This window comes from Ascaphus truei, chromosome 1 (genome assembly GCF_040206685.1).
Source record: "Ascaphus truei isolate aAscTru1 chromosome 1, aAscTru1.hap1, whole genome shotgun sequence".
NCBI classification, from domain to species: Eukaryota; Metazoa; Chordata; class Amphibia; order Anura; family Ascaphidae; genus Ascaphus; species Ascaphus truei.
This window is the reverse complement of record NC_134483.1, coordinates 505,791,805-505,812,080: the sequence shown is the minus strand read 5'-3', so window position 1 is coordinate 505,812,080 and position 20,276 is coordinate 505,791,805. Positions and strand designations below refer to the sequence as shown.

The 20,276-nt window shown below is 39.8% G+C and overlaps 1 protein-coding gene across 2 annotated transcripts in view; it reads right to left on the bottom strand.

Annotated features, from left to right (window-relative positions):
• Positions 1–20,276, bottom strand: part of SORCS2 (sortilin related VPS10 domain containing receptor 2) — a 639,263-nt gene that overhangs the window by 193,196 nt on the left and 425,791 nt on the right. For both annotated transcript variants that reach the window (XM_075569815.1, XM_075569821.1), the window contains exon 4: positions 17,541–17,614. In XM_075569815.1, the coding sequence (XP_075425930.1) occupies positions 17,541–17,614 (74 nt within the window). The remainder of the gene's footprint in view (positions 1–17,540; positions 17,615–20,276) is intronic.

Genomic DNA, 20,276 nt, shown 5'->3' with positions numbered 1-20,276 from the left:
TGATGTGAGAGTCTCCGGTAGGTTGTTCCAGTTTGGGGTGCACGGTAAGAGAAGGAGGAGTGGCCGGATACTTTGTTGAGCCTTGGGACCAATGCTCCCTTAACTGTATAGTGCTTTCAACTTGTGTAAACAGGATGCAACTTGATGGTCATTTGCTCCATCTCTGATTGCCAAGGACATTTCTTTAAGTAAATATTTAGGGGCTTATTCTGTTAGCTCCGTTAGCGCTGAACCATGCCATCTGCCCGGAAAGCCCCATTCAAGGTAATGGGTCTTTCAGTGTAGAGCACACGGTTCAGCGCTAACAGAATAAGCCTCTTAAATGTTTCAAAATTCTTGATAGTCTAATTTACCAATTGGGGTATAAATAAGCTTTGTGTAATATGGCACGTTTAATGAACAATATTTTCTTGTTTTCAACTACTCATATTTTGGTTTATAGTAGTTTACAGTACATAAAACTTTTCCTATAATACATTTTAGGACCTCCTTTAAGATTTTCCATGTTACTGTTTCTGGATGCTGGATAATGCAAATCTCAAACCGTGATTTGTTATCTATTTTACATACTGAGAATGAGTAGGCCTGAGGTGTGTAACAAATTTGCACACAAACATCATCATATTTTACACATTGAAAATAGTAACTGTTAAATAAGTTAAAACATACAGGACACCTACTGTACAAGCTCATATTGAACCCCCAAAATAACCACAACATATATATAAGCATATAAGTGTCACAGAGGAGTGCTACTGAGCATGGCAATATATATTTAAAACCAGAGACAGAACATGAAACACAGACAGAGCTCAGTGCACATCCAGTGAAACTTATACACGGTACAGTGCCTAAATATATATATGTATAGATATCTATTAAATAAAATGTTCTTTTAGTTTAACATTTTGGCCAAAGTGTTGTAAGCCCCTGAGCCACTACACGGCAGACCACATCTCAAGGGTCCCTAACACTAATATAAATTCTTAATAACCTTCTGGATGTGCACTGAGCTCTATCTGTGTTTCATGTTCTGTCTCTGGTTTTAAATATATATTGCCATGCTCAGTAGCACTCCTCTGTGACACTTAAATGCTTATATATATGTTGTGGTTATTTTGGGGGTTCAATATGAGCTTGTAGGTTTCCTGTATGTTTTACAATTCTTGTTCAGCTGGTCTTAGCTGATTGGAGGGTGGCAACCTCCTACCTAATTGAAGCTCACCCCCTCCCACATTTAAATGGTTAAAAGCTCACTCCATAGCATCTCCCACTCTCAGGGGAACTTGCTTGCTTGCAGTATGATTGTGACAAATCTAATACAGAGTGATTTTCCTGGTAATGTACAGGTTAATAAAAGCTTCAATCAGACTTAGAACTATGCAACTAATTTTGACAGATTTATTATAAATCATTCTTCCTGGTAATGCACAGGTTATTAAGAATTTATATTAGTGTTAGGGACCCTTGAGATGTGGTCTGCCGTGTAGTGGCTCAGGGGCTTACAACACTTTGGCCAAAATGTTAAACTAAAAGACCATTTTATTTAATAGATATCTATACATATATATTTAGGCACTGTACCGTGTATAAGTTTCACTGGATGTGCACTGAGCTCTGTCTGTGTTTCATGTTCTGTCTCTGGTTTTAAATGTTAAATAAGTTATGCATTAATAAAGTACCAACTCAGGCATAAGAAATTGGTCTTCCATTTGTGAACTTGCCTATTATGCTTCTGTAAGACATAAAAGCATCACTGTCATCTACAAGTCCACTAGTAGCCAGGTCCGGCCTTAGGGCAAGACTATTACCTTGGGCCCCACCCTTCTGGGGGTTCTATGCTCCTTCCTGTCTCTTTGCCTGTTGGTGCTGGGATCCGAATTACGCCCGACCGGAGGGGGGAGCTGGAAGAGGGAGCTGGGGACTCCACTGGCTGACAGGACTGGTTCTCCCCCAAGGTGTTATGTGTTGAGAGGGGACTATCTTACTTTCTCCAGAGTAGCCCTCCTCCTGCATCATCGCTTTGTACAGCTTTGTACAGCTGTGGTCACTATATAAAGACATAATACATTTTTCTCTCCCATGCCTATGTCTTTTTCAGCTGGGAAAGACACTGGGGAGAATGATTAAGGAAAACAAACAGGAAAAATCGAACTTTTGTATTCATCTGCCTTTTTCCTGCGCTCTATTTTGTACCAGCTTCTATATTTTTTGGGTTATCATCGCATCATGCATATTTGCACAGAAAGTGAACAGTTCATTTGATCAAATGTTCAGGAATCAGGACATAGCATCCATAGAAGAATGTACCGGTATTTGATTTTGCATTAGTGGGTGAGGACAAAAAATACAGCTATGCCACTAAATTAGGTAGCTTAAAATCTGAAAATCATTTGGTTAGTTTGTACCATATGCCATTGTGACCCATGGCACAAGAATTGCATACAGTACATTACCCTATTGTATTCATTGCAGCTTGTGGCGATGTTGATGTAAATTGTGTAACATAATACTTGAAAATGCTCACTGTTGATATAGCCTTTGATGAATTTTGCCATTACACATTTTTCTATTCTTTGGGTGGAGAAATCATTGCCAGATGCAATGGGTTCAAGTTAATCAGAGATTTAGAAATAGTTTTCTTTCGTTCATAGAATGCAATTTCATGTGGAATTCAATTATTAAAACTGCAGATATCCTTTACTATTAGATTTAAAAACAGGGCCCTTTAAAGCATGAAGGGAAACCTTATAATTAAATGACAACTTATCGCAGTTCTGCACTCCATAAATTGACACATGTCCTTCCTTACATAACTGCGAGTTTAAATATGTCATAATCTCGGTAGAAAATGTATTTATTGTCAGTATTGCCTACATACAGTACCTCATATCAAGTCTCCATTATGTACAGAAATACGGGACCATTATAATTCACTGTGTACTTGGGTGAGAGTTACAAAGCAGGGATTATTGTACTGAAATCTCATGATGACATGGAGTTATCTTGTCAATACTGTAAATTTACCAACAATTACAGATGGGCAAATTAGTTAATCTGATGCACTAATTATTTTTTTTTTTTTTACAAAGATCCGGCCCGTGCACAGATATTCGAAGATGGATTTGACAGTTACACATTTGAGTTGCTCCCGCCTGTAGCTAATCATATTCTTAGATGCTATTAGCATATCTTCCAGGTGACTTAGGTGGGCTCCTTTTTATGCACAAGGCACATTGAACTGGCAACCGGGAAGTGGAAGTGCGTTTAAAGGAAGCCAAGGGGAATACTGTCCATGTGTATGATTAGCTACAGGTGGGGAACAGTTCAGCTCAAAAGTTCACTATGCTGACAGTGACGCTACCCAGCAACTGGTTTAGCTCTCAATGCCTTGGATAGCAGAGGTTGTGGGTTCTGATCCTGTTGGTTTTGACACCAGTCTCCTTTTGCTCACATGGTGCCGTAGGACCTGGATTGCCTTGTGAAAATCTTTTAGGAGGTGTAGGGTATGAGCCATTTAAATATATTTTCCATATTTTCCAGGCGCGCTCTTTTTGTGCGCAGGTGTCTCTCCACATGTTATTGGAAGGGAGGTTTCAGTGCATATATATATAGAATTTGGGACTACGCCAAAATAGGTCTAATTTAAAAAAAAAATAATGAAATCATCCTGTACACATCTCACTATTCCCGCTGTCATCCTGGAAGGCAAGGTGGAAGGTGGCGACCGATATTGTATCATGGAACTTCAACAAAACATAGGCTACTTGCAACACACTAAGTGGAGTTTAAGCAAATCAAGTGTCTAATCAGTAGTGATACTTGTTTAACATTAAATGAAAACAAGATTGTAGATGTGAAATACTATTTATTTACAACATGTTTTACCAGGAAGAAATACATTGAGAGTTACCTCTCGTTTTCAAGTATGTCCTGGGCATGGGGTTATGATGACAAATAATACATGGTTACAAATACACAGTAGTAGAAAGAACACAGGGCACAACGGATTTAGAAATCTAAACTCATTTATTGAGCCAACACAACGTTTCGACCTCAGAGAATGTGATGCTTTATTTAAGATTTTGCACCAATTATTGCAGAAAACATTACTATCACTTCCAATTGTCGGGCGACTTTTTATACGAAACCCCCTAGGTATGAGTTTCTGTTTATAATACTCTGTTAATGTATTGCCATGTAAAGTTTGATTTATTTTTTCTTAAGCCTCTCTAGATCTTTTATATGATCTGTGGGCCTATCAGGGCCAAATGCCTCCTCTGGGGTTGATTTGAATAGGATTTTATGAATTTCTTCGTCATTAAAAGTTTTTATTTCTGCTCTATTGGTTAATCCAGACCTTCCATATATTAAAATTTGTTCGCCACTTGTCACTAATAGAAAAATATCCAAAAGAGGATAACAGCTCCTGTGTAGCAACAGGTACAAACAGTATTTAGTACAAAAAACAAGGTACTGAAACTTCAGCTTAATAGCTTATCAGTACAATATAACAATATGCTTAAAAAAGCAATCTGGTGGGTGCAAGCAAAGTAACAGGTAACAATAGTCCAGACATATGAAGTGAATGCTGCACACCTAGAAAAGTATATCAATGATACAATTACCGGTGCTCCTGTGCTTGAACGAAAGCCTGTCGTCAGTCCTAGATCGGTAGTAGAAGGAACACAGGGCACAACGGATTTAGAAATCTAAACACATTTATTGAGCCAACACAACGTTTCGACCTCAGAGGTCTTTATCAAGTGACATACTGGTCTAAGGACCCGGATGTTGAAGAACTGCGGAGGCAGCCACGAGACATAGGAGTAGAAGAAACAGCTGAAAGAGGTTGATATAACTATACTGGAAACATGGACATTGGAGAAAGGGATATTTTCAGCACATGTTTACAATCAGTGCTACACTGGCGGCCGCCCTGAGTCTAAAGCGGCCGCCACCGCAGGTAATTTAAAACCGCGTGCAGGCGCGGTTTTTCCCCGATGCGTGCCACGCGGCCGCGCGGCACTGGTGCCTCCGTTGCCTCCCTTGCCTCCGTTCCGCCGGCGTCCCGAAGGCATCCGTGACGCTGGGGATCACGCTGTATGTGTGGGGGATGTGGGGGACCAGGGGAAGCAGAGGCGGAGCAGCCAAGGGTCGCGGACCGGAGGAAGGGAGGAAGGGAAGATGCGGCTGGCACGCGGCCAAGTTTGGCACCAGCCGAAAAAAGCCCCGGAAAATTACGGGCATTTGTTAGCTTAAAGCTGGCCGCAGCATTAATTGGATAGATTGCATGATGGAGATTGGGGTGCTATTTAAAGGTTGCTATGGGATTGTGTTTTATGCCACTATGTCACTTGATAAAGACCTGTTTAGATTTCTAAATCCGTTGTGCCCTGTGTTCCTTCTACTACCGATCTAGGACTGACGACAGGCTTTCGTTCAAGCACGGGAGCACCGGTAATTGTATCATTGATATACTTTTCTAGGTGTGCAGCATTCATATGTCTACAAATACACAGTTACATAAGTGAGCAGGGTATACATTATATACAAGACATTGTATGCACAGTTAGAAATAATATATATTATAGGCGTATGTAACAGTTACAGACCAGATTAAAATGTGAGACAGCTTTTAGTTTTGAAAGAACTGGTAGCGGCTGTGAGAGTCTCTGGTAGTTTGCTTCAGTTTTGGGGTGCACGGTAAGAGGAGGAGCGGCCGGATACTTTGTTGAGCCTTGGGACCATGAACAGTCTTTTGTAGTCAGATCTCAGATGATAAGTGCTGCATGTGGTAGGGGTGAGGAGCTTGTTCAGATAGATGTGTAGCTTGACCGAAGGTATTTGAAGGCAAGACAGGAAAGGTGAACTTGCACCTAGACTCAAGTGATGACCAATCTAGTTCTTTGAGCATTTCATAGTGATGTGTGTTGTAGTTGCATTGGAGAACAAAATGGCATATTGAATTGTAGAGGGTGTCAAGTTTGCTAAGGTGGGTTTGGGGTGCCGAGCCGTACACCATGTCCCATAGTCGATAATTGGCATTAGCCAACACAAGACAATTGGGAAGCAGTGTGTTAGGGTTCATATGTCAATGGTACTTTACTCTCAAAGCTTGGTTGGGTTAAATATTTAACACAGGCAGTTTCAAACTCTACTAAATGTCACTTTATGGCATTTAATGTACTACTACTAACTCAGTTTATGTAAAGAGTCCCTAGTGGTTGCAGTAAGCTAAAACAACTAATAATAGTAATTCAAATCTACATTACCATTCAATGTTGAGCTAATTACATTTTTAAGAGCTCAAATTCCTATCACAAATGTCTGATTTAATTAGGAAACTATACGAGGGCTCTATCTGGAGAGAAACCATGGTGTAAGAAAAGTGATTTCCAAACAGCACCAACCACAAATTGATTCACAAAACGTCTGAGGAGCAATGGTATACTAGATCGACAATTTGCTACACCATTATTTGTTCACATAATAGAGAAGTTGGTTCATCAAACTAAAACATTAAGCAGGATGATTAGTTCAGAGATCTGGAAAATCACAGTTTGTTTGACTTAAGACCAGTTGTTGATCATGCGTATAGTAATCTTTTTGCCTTAGACCATTATAGCTTGTGTAACACGGTTCCGCCCCCTCCCCCACAACCTCCCTTAGGGACCAGTATTGGGAGGTAGGCGTATTACCAGGTGTGTGTGGTGCTCTACCTGTAGGCTTGCAGGAGTTCTGAGTGGTCTGCCAGATGGTAAAGAGATAGGAACAGGACTGGCTTGAACAGATCTCTGGGTTCTTCTGGGTTGGTGTCAGCACCTCCAGCGGTAATGGAACCATGGGGTGTGGGTGTCAGCCCCCATCACTGCACAATCATATCCCCCCTGCCCAGGAACTGACACCAGAGGTATCTTTGAACTGACTTTATTGCAGGGCATGCTGCATCAGCTCTTCTTTGCAGCACATCACATTCTCCACTCGCCCCAGGCTTTCTAGACGGTGCATACCCATCAGTAGGGCTCTGATTCTGATGGTCTCTAAGTCAGCTGGCCTAAAGTGAGCATGCTTGCCCTGCCATGGGGAAGGCTTACAGCTTCATTCTCTCTCACTGAGGAGCACAGGACAATGACCTTCTCACTCTCTGAAGAGATGAGGGGAAGACCCACCTCACACCCTGAGGAGTAGGGGGAAAAAGACTCTGACTAACTTTTGGCTACTCCCCTAGAAAACTCTGGAAGGGGCGGGCTCATGGACTGTACTCACCGACAAGGGGGCTGTACACAGGCCATGCGTCACCACCTACCTTCCTTCACTTTCAAGGGTAGCAGAGGGGGGGTCACTGGCCCATAGATTAACCTGCTAATGCCTGGAACTTAACAGAACTTACATAGCAGATACACTATGTGGAGAGAAACAGGTACTTATGGAACATACCCTGTTACTGCACCGACACACTTTATTCGAGCAAATACCTAGTATGTACCTGGCAGATATCTGGAATGCGCCGCTCCTCACCTCTGACAAGCCCCGTTGCGTTTGCCTTTCCAGCCTGGGTTCATGCCTGGCTGACGGGCGGCTAATCTGTTAAATGATAATGATTAGGATTTAATAGGCTGCAATGCTTCGCGTGTCTACCAGATGGCATAAATTCATGAATTGTAATGCAGTATATATATATATACTGTGCAGTATTGCAGCCAGCGGGAATACAATGCTTCAATCCCTGCTTGGAAAATACCTCAATGCACTCGGGCAGAAAACAGTCACAAACCTCAATACACCCGGGTATACCCGAATTCGTGGGATTAGCCGAGCTCGAATAAAGTGTGTCGCCAGTGTATATTTGTTAAACTGCTGTTTTAAGTAATGAATGCAACATTGTGTGGCCTACACCTAAAACAGCCTGTTTACCTACAGAGAGCTTTTCAATTCAAAGCGAGTTGATCAAGCTGACAGTTATTAATATCCATAAACCTGTATAATAAATTATTCATTATGTCTGGGATTAAATAATTACAATTTAACCTGACTGTGAATTCTCTCCAGGAGCTAACATTTTCAATATGTTGCATTAAGAATTAAAACACTAATCTTCAAGAAACATTTCTATGATTTTTAAGGTTGATTTTTTGTCAACTTATTGCCATCGTTTATGAATTTAAAAAGCTGTAAAATATTAGTCTTTCTCCTCTGGAATGCGTTGGTTAAACCAGCGGTGCGCAAACTGTGGGGCGCGACCCCCAGGGGGGGCGCGACACTGCCGACGGGGGGCGCGGGGTTTACAGAGGCCCCGCGCGCTTCCCGAAGGCACTTAAATTAAGTGCCGGGGGAGCTGCAGGGCCTCTGTAAACCTAACTTACCGTGGCTCCGGCGGCTTCCTCCCTGCGGCGCCATGGCAACGCGGCATCAAAATGACGCTGCGAGGTCATGTGACGTCACGTTGCTATGGCAACGTGACGTCATTACGCCGGAGCGCGGGTAAGTTGGGGTTGGGGGGGGCGCGGGAGCGAGGGGACAGCCGTCAGGGGGGCGCAGGGAAAAAAGTTTGCGCCCCCCTGGGTTAAACTGTACTGTTTCAAGTATGTAATGTACTATTTGGCTGTAAAAAGGTTGAAAATAAGACCGAATGCATCTAGTCTTCAGACTTGCAAGGTTAAAATATGTAACTGGTGGCATACACCTTTGGAATTGGGTGACATTGCAAAACCTAGTTTGAAGTGCCCTGGTGATGCTCTAGCAAATGCCTGGAAAAGTTCCGGGGTGAATTAGGGATGGACTTTATTCACAGGAATTCATATCTGTGTGCATGTATAGGAAGGAGTAAATATACCGTACTGTATTGTTCTTTGGGTAATCTTGTTTACAACAATTGTAATTAAGGATGATATGTTAAACGGAAAAGTTAATGTTCCAAATACAACAAAGTTGTAAATTTACATCTAGGAGACGTTTAAATGATGTTGATGAGGTAATATAAGAATTAGAGTATAGATGCGTACGATACTTGCTTTTATGTGATCTTACTGCATGTATTAGTCATGCTAGAGCAAGATGTATTGCTTTGAATGTCCATGATGGTACTCTAGGCTCAGAGAAAACAACAAAATACTTCTTCACTGAAAGAGCGCCTGAGCCATGGAACAAGATGGTAAAGGTTAATTCAGTAAAAGAATTCAAAACGACTTAAAATACTGCATACTCTAAACATGGAAGAAAAAAAGCCAAGAAAGTATAGTCTGACACTTCTAAGCAGGTCGGAAAATGGTCAAAAAAAGGACGGGCCATGTATTTGTTATTAATATTTATGTAAGATTTTGAAAATACATGATGAAACCAAATGCTAATAAGTTGTCATAGTCTGTATACACGTTACTTGTCATTATGGAGAAGGAGTGGCTCAGTGAGTAAAGACACTAACTGACACTGAAGCCTGGTTCAATTCCTGGTGTCGGCTCCTTGTGACCTTGGGCAAGTCACCTTATCTCCCTGTGCCTCAAGCACCAAAAACATAGATTGTAAGCTCCACAGGGCAGGGACCTGTGCCTACAAAATGTCTCTGTAAAGCGCTGCGTACAATTAGCAGCGCTATGCAAGAACATGGTATTATTATTATTTGAAATAAATATTAGAGGCTTTTCAGTTGAGATTCTTGTTTGAGATCCAAATGTGAAGACCAGTGCCCCATGTAATTCTACCAATTTTGTTCTATCTGTTAAACTATGCTATTCTACCTATTTATGTTTAATATTGAATCAACTAGTAGAGATACATACCGCCTGATAATTAATCTTCATAAGACGATATGAGTAGTAGGGGGAGTTACTGCATGCACACACATCATTTATATTATATTTTTTTCCATTTTAGTTAATATCTTACATTTTATATTTTTGGAGACACTTCAGGCATAAAGTTATTATTACTCAGGGTTAGAGCTGGATTTAATGTTGTCTACCTGAGATTTATTACATTTGAAAATATGCGTTTTTTATAACAATTTTCATACTAGGCTATAGTTGATTTATATTAAATACTTCAATGTCTACACAAACAATAGATAGCCCAAGAAGTGGTTTTAATTCCTTGCCAAAGAGTGAAAAAAAAAATCAATATTTTCTACACTTATTTCTATAAGACTTTACAATATTTCAAGCAGTGTAGTAGAAAGAAAATGTCCACGGAGCAATTTATTTGGCAATAAAGTCAGCAGTCTGCAGCAAGTAAACAGGCAGTTTCTGCAATAAACATATGGAAAAGCGGAAATTGTAATACTGGTAAGAAAGATCATTTAACAGAGCTATGGCACATCCCAACTGCAAATGGAGCACGGACCACAAAAAAAATCATATTTTATTTGAATATTATTTTATTGCCTTTTAGGAATGGAAAAAGTCCCTGTTATTTCTTGATATGGGTGGTACTGTATGCCAGATTTAAATATAGGACTCAATTTGTGAGCTCCAACCAGAGAAAAAAATTGCATGAGTGGCTGGTACCCTAATTTACTTTTACACTGAATTTTAGAATATTAATATATTAATATATTTTTATAATATATATTATTACGTTGGCAATTTTGACATTTCTAAATTGTTCGGAAAGATTTCCACACATTTGTACATTATGGCAAATAACATGCATTTCTGCATGCTGAAAATGTCACAAATATGGCAACATTCATAAATGGAATCGGGGGCATATTCACACATTTCTACTGATGACTGAGGATGTAAACATGTCAAACTATAATGTTGTTGTCCTGAAGCAAGCTTAGTTGTCCTAGTAGATTGTCTCAAAAACTAATTTAAAAACCATCAACTAGGGTTTTCCAAGTAATACATATAAAGCTTGGTCTTTTCTTTACCTGCCTTTATTTCTTCCAGTCTAACTACATCTCTGAACAAAAGAAAAACTTACTCTTTTTGTTATACCCGGTTTCATTATCATTGAGAGCAAAATATATGCTGCCGAATACTAGGAATGCTGTCTCAGGGTTAATTAAAGTCTCTCTTCTGCTATTGTTTACAGTACTTCGAAAAGCCTTCCTTTCACCAGGCTGCACAAATCATCATGGCAAAGTAATAATAGCTCATTCAGAGAAGCATTCACAACACTACAACCTGATATATTCTCAATTAGCTCACTGCCACATTGATGAAAATGATGGTTTTGTAAAGGATAAAAAAAAAAATGACCTGAGTGATTTGAAATGTACTGCCAACTGTTTGCATTCTCCAACACACCGAGTAGGCTCTTGCAACGAAAAAAATGTAAATTTAAATTTTTATACAATTTAACTCGCTGGCATTGGGAAATACCCCAACGTTTATAAATAAGGGCTATTCCGCATGTCATTGTCTGATAAAAACACTTTTTTTTTTAAATATTGACTTTAGCAGATAATGTAATACAAAGCACTGAATACAAATACAAAGAGCTTAATACAAAGCACTGAAGCAATGATGAAATAGAACAATGTCATTTTTTGTAACTTTAAATCGATCTGACTCCTTCTTTGACCACAGTAAACACCCACCAATTTTTTTTCGGGCCTCCGCGGTCATGAATACAAAGTGCTGTATAGTGACTCAGGGCCATACTTATGTTTTTTTTTGCAATGGTTAATTTACGAGCAACAGGAGTGTCTCTAGAAACATTGAACTCTGCAACAGCCCCCTGATCCACGAAAGTAAACTGTTCCCTCCAAGAAATGTGAGCAGCACAAAGCAGCAATTCCTTATAAATTATTTTTGTTTTAAAGCCTACCTATATATTTTCTTTAACTGTGCACGCAATGTCTTGTATATAATGTATACCCTGTTCGTTTATGTAACTGTACTTGTAACCATGTATTATTTGCTTTACTCTGTGCCCAGGACATACTTGAAAACGAGAGGTTACTCTCAATGTATTACTTCCTGGTAAAACATTTTATAAATAAATACCTAACCCATGATCTCCTAACCGCCAAGATATGTGTCGTTTTTTGGCGCCGGAGGTGACACAGACAAAAAATATAAATATGGTCAAAGGGTCATGATTAGAAAGTCGCAAAATCATCTCCCCATGACATTGCCACTTTCTCCGAGGCTCAGATACACAAAGGTGTGCTAAGAATGGATGGAAGTGAAGGCATGCTGAGGTTTAGCACCCTTTTGTGGATCTGGGCCAGAGTGAGCCGTGACCCTGAAGCCGCTGTGTTTCCATCAGGCACGTATTCTTTCTCATTGGACAAACCTGGTCAATGATCAGGAACCAGGGGTCCTCAGAGGACCACAGATCAGCTTTGTGGGATCCCCCCCCCCCCAGATCAGCTAAAAAAAAAAATGCAACCAGAGGGACTGCTGCTTTAACATTTATGGAAATGGTTGAAGTAGAAATAAAAGATGGTTATGTAGGGCCCTTTAGCACATGTTTAGAGGTAGAAAATATTGGCTGCGTTTTTTGAAAAAAGGGAGAAGGTTGGGAAAGGTGTTATGAAAATAGTTGAGTTTTCAAAAACATGAATTCACAGATATAATATATTCACTTAACGTCTCAAAATTACACTTGTTATTGAACAGAGGTTAAAAAACAATAAATAAATAGCTGCCAGTTCAGAAAACAGAGACGCTAAAAAAAGAACCGACAGCTGAAAATAACATTTGAGTGCATGTGTGCGTGCATGCATGCATGCATGCATGGACGTGTTCATAGACGTGTGTGCGCATAGATAAGTGTCTAAAAAAAATAGACAGTTGTACTATTCACCGACTTATCTATGCAAACATCTTATTACCAAAAGCACATACAGTAGCTGTCTTGTGATAACTACAGAAGGTGCTTGTTCTACCCATATTTTGACATTTTAGACTTCCAAATCGCAGATACACATGGAAGCAGCGCCATAAAAACTCCATACACATACTGCTGCGGCCAAGTTTATTCGAGCATTTGCCCGTTCTTGGCCGCAGCAGTAGCCTGGCGCGCGCCCGAGAGTGACGGGCGCGCGCCGAAGCAGCGGAAGAGCGCCCTCCGATCGGGGCGCTCTCCCTACCGCTGCCGGGTCCGCCGGGTCCCCCAAAACCCCCTGCCGCTGTCCCGCGATCGCGGGACACCAGGGCTCCCTCGGGGAGCCCCTGGACGCGCGTGCAGGGGGTGCACGCTCCCAAAGACGCGTGACCGCGCGTCTATGACGCGCGGCACGCCGAGGGGCGGCCACTAGCAAGCCGGGAAATCTCCCGGCTTGCGGTACCGGCCACACTCGAATAAAGTGTGTCGGTACTGTACACTGGCGACACACTTTATTCGAGCTCGGCTAGTCCCACGAATTCGGGTATACCTGGGTGTATTGAGGTTTGTGACTGTTTTCTGCCCGAGTGCATTGGGTTATTTTCCAGGCAGGGATTGAAGCATTTTATTCCCGCTGGCTGCAATACTGCACAGTATATATATATATACTGCATTACAATTCATGAATTTATGCCATCTGGTAGACACGCGAAGCATTGCAGCCTATTAAATCCTAATCATTATCATTTAACAGATCAGCCGCCCGTCAGCCAGGCATGAACCCAGGCTGGGAAGGCAAACACAGCGGGGCTTGTCAGAGGTGAGGAGCGGCGCATTCCAGGTATCTGCCAGGTACATACTAGGTATTTGCTCAAATAAAGTGTGTCGGTGCAGTACTGTCACACGTCACTGGGCGGAAACATAAAACAGTAAAGCTGTTTAATACAGTAAATTCAGTATTTAACACATGCAGTGCTATAGCCAACTTAAATAAAAAGGACAATAAATGGAAAAGGCTTTAAAAATTCCTCTTGGGACCAGGATGTGGCGTAGTTTCTTCCACTTATCAAAAGGCATCACACAAACCTAAATAACTGTAAATGTGCTAAAAGTGACACTCTCAAAACCATCTCCAGTTTAAAATGTGACACCTGAAGTCCTCAAAGAACTTAATCTCCTATGTACAGTAACTGTTAATTATCTGCTAAATATACCCGTAACATATATTGTCTCCAACTGTCCATGAAATGACTGTAAATATAACATGTAACAATGTATTGTCATTATAAGTCTGTGCCCAGGACATACTTGAAAACGAGAGGTAACTCTCAATGTTCTGGAAAAACATTTTATAAATAAATACAATAAAAAATAAACCCTTAAAAAAATGTTGCCTTATAATCTATCTCTGTATTCTGACTTGTGATTAAATTGCATCCTGTATTCTCCATTGAACTGTGTCACAACTACAGTATGTCTAGAGGACGCCAGACTTCCATTTTTTTGTGTGTCCTACCAATTTGTTACTGATAAACATTAGAGCTTTTGGCATGAAAGCATTTAAGTGATTAAAGCCTGGTATTGTAACATACTCATTAACAATGAATGCGACAAAGTGTTAGTCATAGTTTTACCCCCGACAGCCCACTGGCACAGAGACTGGGGAAGTCCAGGTGCTTTGGCAATTCAAAAGCTAAGTCATTCATTTGTGAATTTCTGCTCTCACAATTTAGATAATAAAAAGTTGACTAGCCAGTAATCAAGCTTTTCAGCAACAAGTCCCATACAGCATGTAGCTAGCAATTATTGATGTGTGAACTAGTCCCATGGTACAGTAGTTTGCAAAATTTGTAATGAATTTTGTGAATATTTACAGTGTGATTTTAATGGCAAAAAAAAGCTGCTAAATCCCACCCTTTTCCCCGAAATCTTGTCAAAATGTGCAAAAATGTTTGGAAACATTTTATTTTCGCAATTTTTCATTACTGTACATTTGTTAATAAAACCATGTTACATGACCAGTGCCCTGGTCCTGTTATCATGCATATCACATATGATAAGGGGAGCGCTGTGCACGTAGTGCAATATGTGGAAAAAACAGATAACAAAATATGGTGCAGTGAATAATGAAAAAAATTGGTTATCAGTTTAGAGGGCTGCTATAAATAGGTAGCATAATCTATTGGCCTATACGATTCCTGAAGAAGCAACAGCGAAACACGTAGAATCGATTGGCAGCTCTTGGGAGACAGATGAGATCACGTAGCAGTATTGAGTGCTGGCAAGCTGACGCGATCGGAGCGATCGAAGCAGTACTTCCGCCCTGAAGCAAGACGCAACCGGAAGTGAAGCACGCGGATGTGGTAGCATACATACCGAGGGGCTGGTGATATCTCGTCGCAAGTTTCTCTCCCATGAATGTTACTTTTATACAAATGTGAGTGTGATTGTTCTTATGTTCATTCTATAATATACTTATACGCAGTATTATACTATTGTGGGCTCTCTTTTTACTTCTCGGGCCAATATATACTTGAGAGCATTGATCGCTGAGGATACATCCAGGGTTCATCAAGGGTAATCTAAAACATATCCAGCCTAGGAATCTACATGTGAGGACAGCTTAAAGAGCTCTTTTCAGAGAGAGAACAATCTCTGATATGCCTATATCCCTTTTTCCACTTGTGAGTAATACTAATTAGCCATATTAAATAGGGTTCATTTTTATTATTGACTGCAACATATTTTGTTATCTGATTTTTCCACATATTGCACTATGTGACTATCAGCGCTCCCTTTATCAAGAAGAAGAACGACTACTATTCTGGACTAAGCAAAAGAGTCCGGATAAAGGTTTTTTTGAGCAGCTTTTTTCTTTTTTTACACAATTGTAATGTCATCCTATATGTCACCAATTGGTGGGGGTGGTTCATCATTATATTGATTATTTAGACATTTATTGTAAACAATTATTATGTTACACTTTAGGTGATTATGCACTTTGTATAAAACACTGATATTTTCACTATATTTGATAGAAGCGCCCGGTACACTCCCCTTTTTTCCTATATCACATAGGAAGCTGCTGGTAATTACAAGTACTACCCTCATGTTTACCCCAAGAAAATCTCAATCTTGTTCTATGTCTCTAATGTCTCTGCATTAGGGAGACATTCAGGTTCCTCTCATGTCCCAGAATTCCCTGCCTGTCTTATTGTCATGGTTTACAAACTCTTCTTCCTACTGAGGGCAGCAGCACATTATAAGGCCCCAGTGATCGCTACTGCCCGCTCGATGGCGTGCGTGGAACAACCCAGAGACGGCCCTCCATGGGGCCGGCCCCAGTCAGTCCATGCGCTCGCATGCACAAAGCGCGATGGCGCAACCACATTTTGAGAAGTCAACGAATGTGACTTTTGGCGTGGCAGCCGAGCGATGGCCATGTCACGGCGGTGGTTCAGCCAATGAGGGTGAACGAGCCGTGTGATGCCATAGCCGCACCCCACCACGCCTCCCAGTCGCGAGTGATCTGAAGTCCTCAGATAGCTCGGGTGAAGGCCACGAGCGCCACCAGGCACACCATTGCTCTTGCACTCGCTCACTGGGGCCATAGCCAGATTGGAATAAAGATTCACGTCATGCGACCATGTTGCCTTATCGTAGGTAGCAATATTTCCTAGAAGCTTTCTGCCACTAAGTGAGCTTCAGAATAGTTTTGTTTCCTCACACAGATAACCAGCAAGCTCTCAGAACCCCCCCCCAAAAGTTTTGTTTTAGCTTTGTTTCCTCAATGAAACAGGAAGTAAAGAAAAACCTGGCGCCAGGTTTTTCTTTATTTTGGTTTATTCTGTTAGTACTGGCAGTATCACCGGGCAGCCATCCTTTATTATAAGTTTTTTAATATCACACTGTGTATTACACTTTAGCGCTAGTTCACATTTTTTTTCTTCACCAATGAAACAGGAAGGAAACATTTTTTTTTAAATTTATTTTAAGTATAGAGAATTGCACCTTCTACATAAATCAGTGATTTTTCATGATACATTCTCAAGTTAATTGAAAACTTTACACAATACTTTACTGGTAGTAAATAGCTCAGTTACATTAAATGTATAATCAAACAACAACATACTGTATCTGTCTAAACACGTACTGTATAATATTTTACAATTCTGTATTTAGCATATAGTTCTTTCATGTATGTCTTACCATCTGTCTACTCATTCAGAGAAAACATATTGATCACACCATGAAAACAATTGGATTTATTCATTACAGAATGAATAACAAGAAATATATACTGAGTGACATACATATCACGTCAGTATCTGGAAGGTGTCAAACAGTACTGTACTCCCATGAATGCATACATTAATTTTATGTATAACCTGTTTAGTCTTGCCTTCATACTAATGCTTTATATAAATTATGGACCTATTGCTAATATCATCTAATAAATGCAAAGTAATCATATTTTTTCTAGAAAATATTTTCTTTTATAGGACGATCTTGCAGGAGATATCATTTTTCTTTTTTTTTTTTAACAAAACTCCAAATGACTTACTGCATTGCTGTTGATAATATTACCTCCCCTTAGTACAGTAAAATATAGTCGGATATAAAGAAGCATACTGTAAATTGTGAATGGTTCAGACGTGGATCGAGTGTCTTCAGAATACCTATATTGCATTCAACATTGGGACGATTTTCTATACTGAACCAAAAAACAAAACCTGCCAGACCAAAAGAAATCAAGTACTTACCAGAAAATATGTTCTTTTGTCACACGCTCTTGCAGAAGATCCCATTTCTTTCCAAGGTTAACGGAAACATATAGCTTAAAAGAAATAAAATAGCACGTTTTTTTAAATATTGGGACGGTAAAACATAGCGTACCATATTTACTCTGCGGTGCCTGACACAAGACATATGCCAACGGAGGAAGACCACTTCCAAGTCATTAATATGAATGGCATTAAGGTATCTCCTGGCGCAGAAAGGTGTCTGCGTCGGATAGCAAATATTGGACATCATCACTGTAAACACATTACCTGACAAAGTGTAACATATACAGTATATATTTTTTTAAGTATACCTCTTCCAATCGATTATTTATTTTTGTCAAGTTTGAAATGTGTATGTTACATTTTGGACAAAACAATACATTGAAATGGGAAATTCTTTAATTTTCTTTAGTTTAGTCCTCCTTTAGCCATTATTTACAAAGTATTGTAGAGTTTTACAACTTTTCTATACCTATAATACAACATAATTCTCTTCTAACATTTATAGTCATCTGGATTAATATAATCAGAAAAAAATGAGAAAATACATTGAAATGGGAAATACCTTGATTTATTCATGTTTAACCTTTTTTAAAGTGAGTTATTGGATGAATATTTACCACAATATGTTATGAATCAAATCCGCCCTTTAGTCATAATTTACAACTCACTGGAGAATACAGTATACAAATAATAACAACGATATTTCATATAGCATGTCACAACTACAATATACTAGTGATAATCAGCCCTAAAGTAGAGCTATAGAACTTTCCTTTACCTATAATACAACATATTTATTTTTTACCCTTTATAATCACCTGCATTAATATAATCATAAACAATTAGATATTAAAAATGAACTTAGGTCTTGCATGTATCATAGCAAATAAAGAAGCCATAATATATCCAATATGACAAATTATTTAGTTAATTTCTATTTTATTCTGTGTTTTTTCGCTCTCGTAAGTATTGGTCATTCAGTTCAATCCTTTGGCTAAAAAACTTCAATCCTGCAGACACATTAAGGTTGACCATATTTCTGGCATGAAATGTTTTGGCCAAAGGATTAAACTAAATGACACATACAGTACAGAATCAACTGCCTGTTGTCGACCGCTTGCCTTGCGAATCCAGCACTTTATCCCATCTTATGCCGCGAGATTCCAGTGGTCAGACTAATGGCCCATCGGATTAAAACAGTTGGGGGACCCTCCATTTTAAAGGTAAAGTGACGGATTCAGTCTCTCTTACTGCGCGTCTCTTACAGACAGGTGGAACCCGGTAGGATTCACACAACACGAGTTCCATTCAAACGCAGGGACCCCCGCTGTGTTAATCCGATGGGCCATTACAGCCTGCTATGGACCATCTCGCGAGTGACCACGAGATGGTCACAGATATTCCTTGTCAAGCGGTTGACAACCGGCAGTTGCATCTGTACTTATGAAAAAGAAAAATTCCAGAAAAACATAGAAATTAACTAAATAATGTGTTGTATTGGATGTGCATCGGGGCTTTTTTGTTTACTGCTGTATATTTGATGTTACTACTGTATCCCAGTAGCAATACAATTGACACAAATAAATACATACATATACAGTATAATATGGTGGGCCTGTGTTTTATGCTTGCTCAGATTGTATATGTATACTTGCCTTTCTAAGGCATACTAACAACAATGCATTTTCAGACTTATTTTGCAAGAAATAGATTATTTGCATGGCAGTTAATCGACAATCCACTGAGTTATTATCTACTTCAAATTACCAATTGAATGCATTAGAAATACAGTGTAAACAAAACTGTAGGCAGTGACTTGGATTTGTAAATCTGAACACAATGTGTGTATTCGTCTCAAAAACAGGTGGTGGGGAACTATAAAATAGATGTAACTCACTTCTATTGCACAATTTGATCCACCAAAAGACTTTCAATAAAAAGTATATTTAAAATTCTTGTGCAAACCAGAAACGATCACTGTTGTTTTATGCTTGCTTTTCTTTTGAATTAATCTAGCATCTCTCAAAAAGGCTGTACAACACTAAAATAACAATTACTCTTGGGTAAGTCTATGTGCACTCACACTTCTCACAAAAGGTCCTACAGTATAACGTTTGCTCATTAATAATCCCCTTAAACCAGTCAAAATGTGTTAGAGTGAGCTATAGGTCAAGAGAGGAACCATTTCCATAGTGTATGTGTGCTGCAATATACTTCTAAAGTGTTTTCAACGTGTGCACATTTGCATGTCATTTACCAGAATCCCTTCCTGCAGTGGAAGCACTGTATGCTAGGAAAGGGGCCCAACATTTTCTGGGGGGGCTGGGGAATTGAGCCACTGTATGAGGATGAGTTGTTCCTCAGCCAACATGAGGAATGTACATGATGCTACATTTGAGGTTCTTTGAATATGGGCCTCGGGATATCAAATTGGGAGCTGTTTTAGCAACTGGTTCACAAGGTTAGTTGCATTCATTTCACCTTATGTTTTGGGAGAGAGGTTCATAGCATCAGATTTGTCCAGGTTAGTTTTGTTAACTGAGAGCGCTTCAAAGTCCTGACGGACTGCTTGTAAGTTTGGGAGAGATGTTAGGGGGGTTCTAATGGGCAGTATCTCAGTATCATATCATCCACGAAGAGAGAAAATTTAGGCTTCATTCCCAATTGGTATTCCTTGTATATTGAAATTACCTCTTAGAGTACTATCCAGTG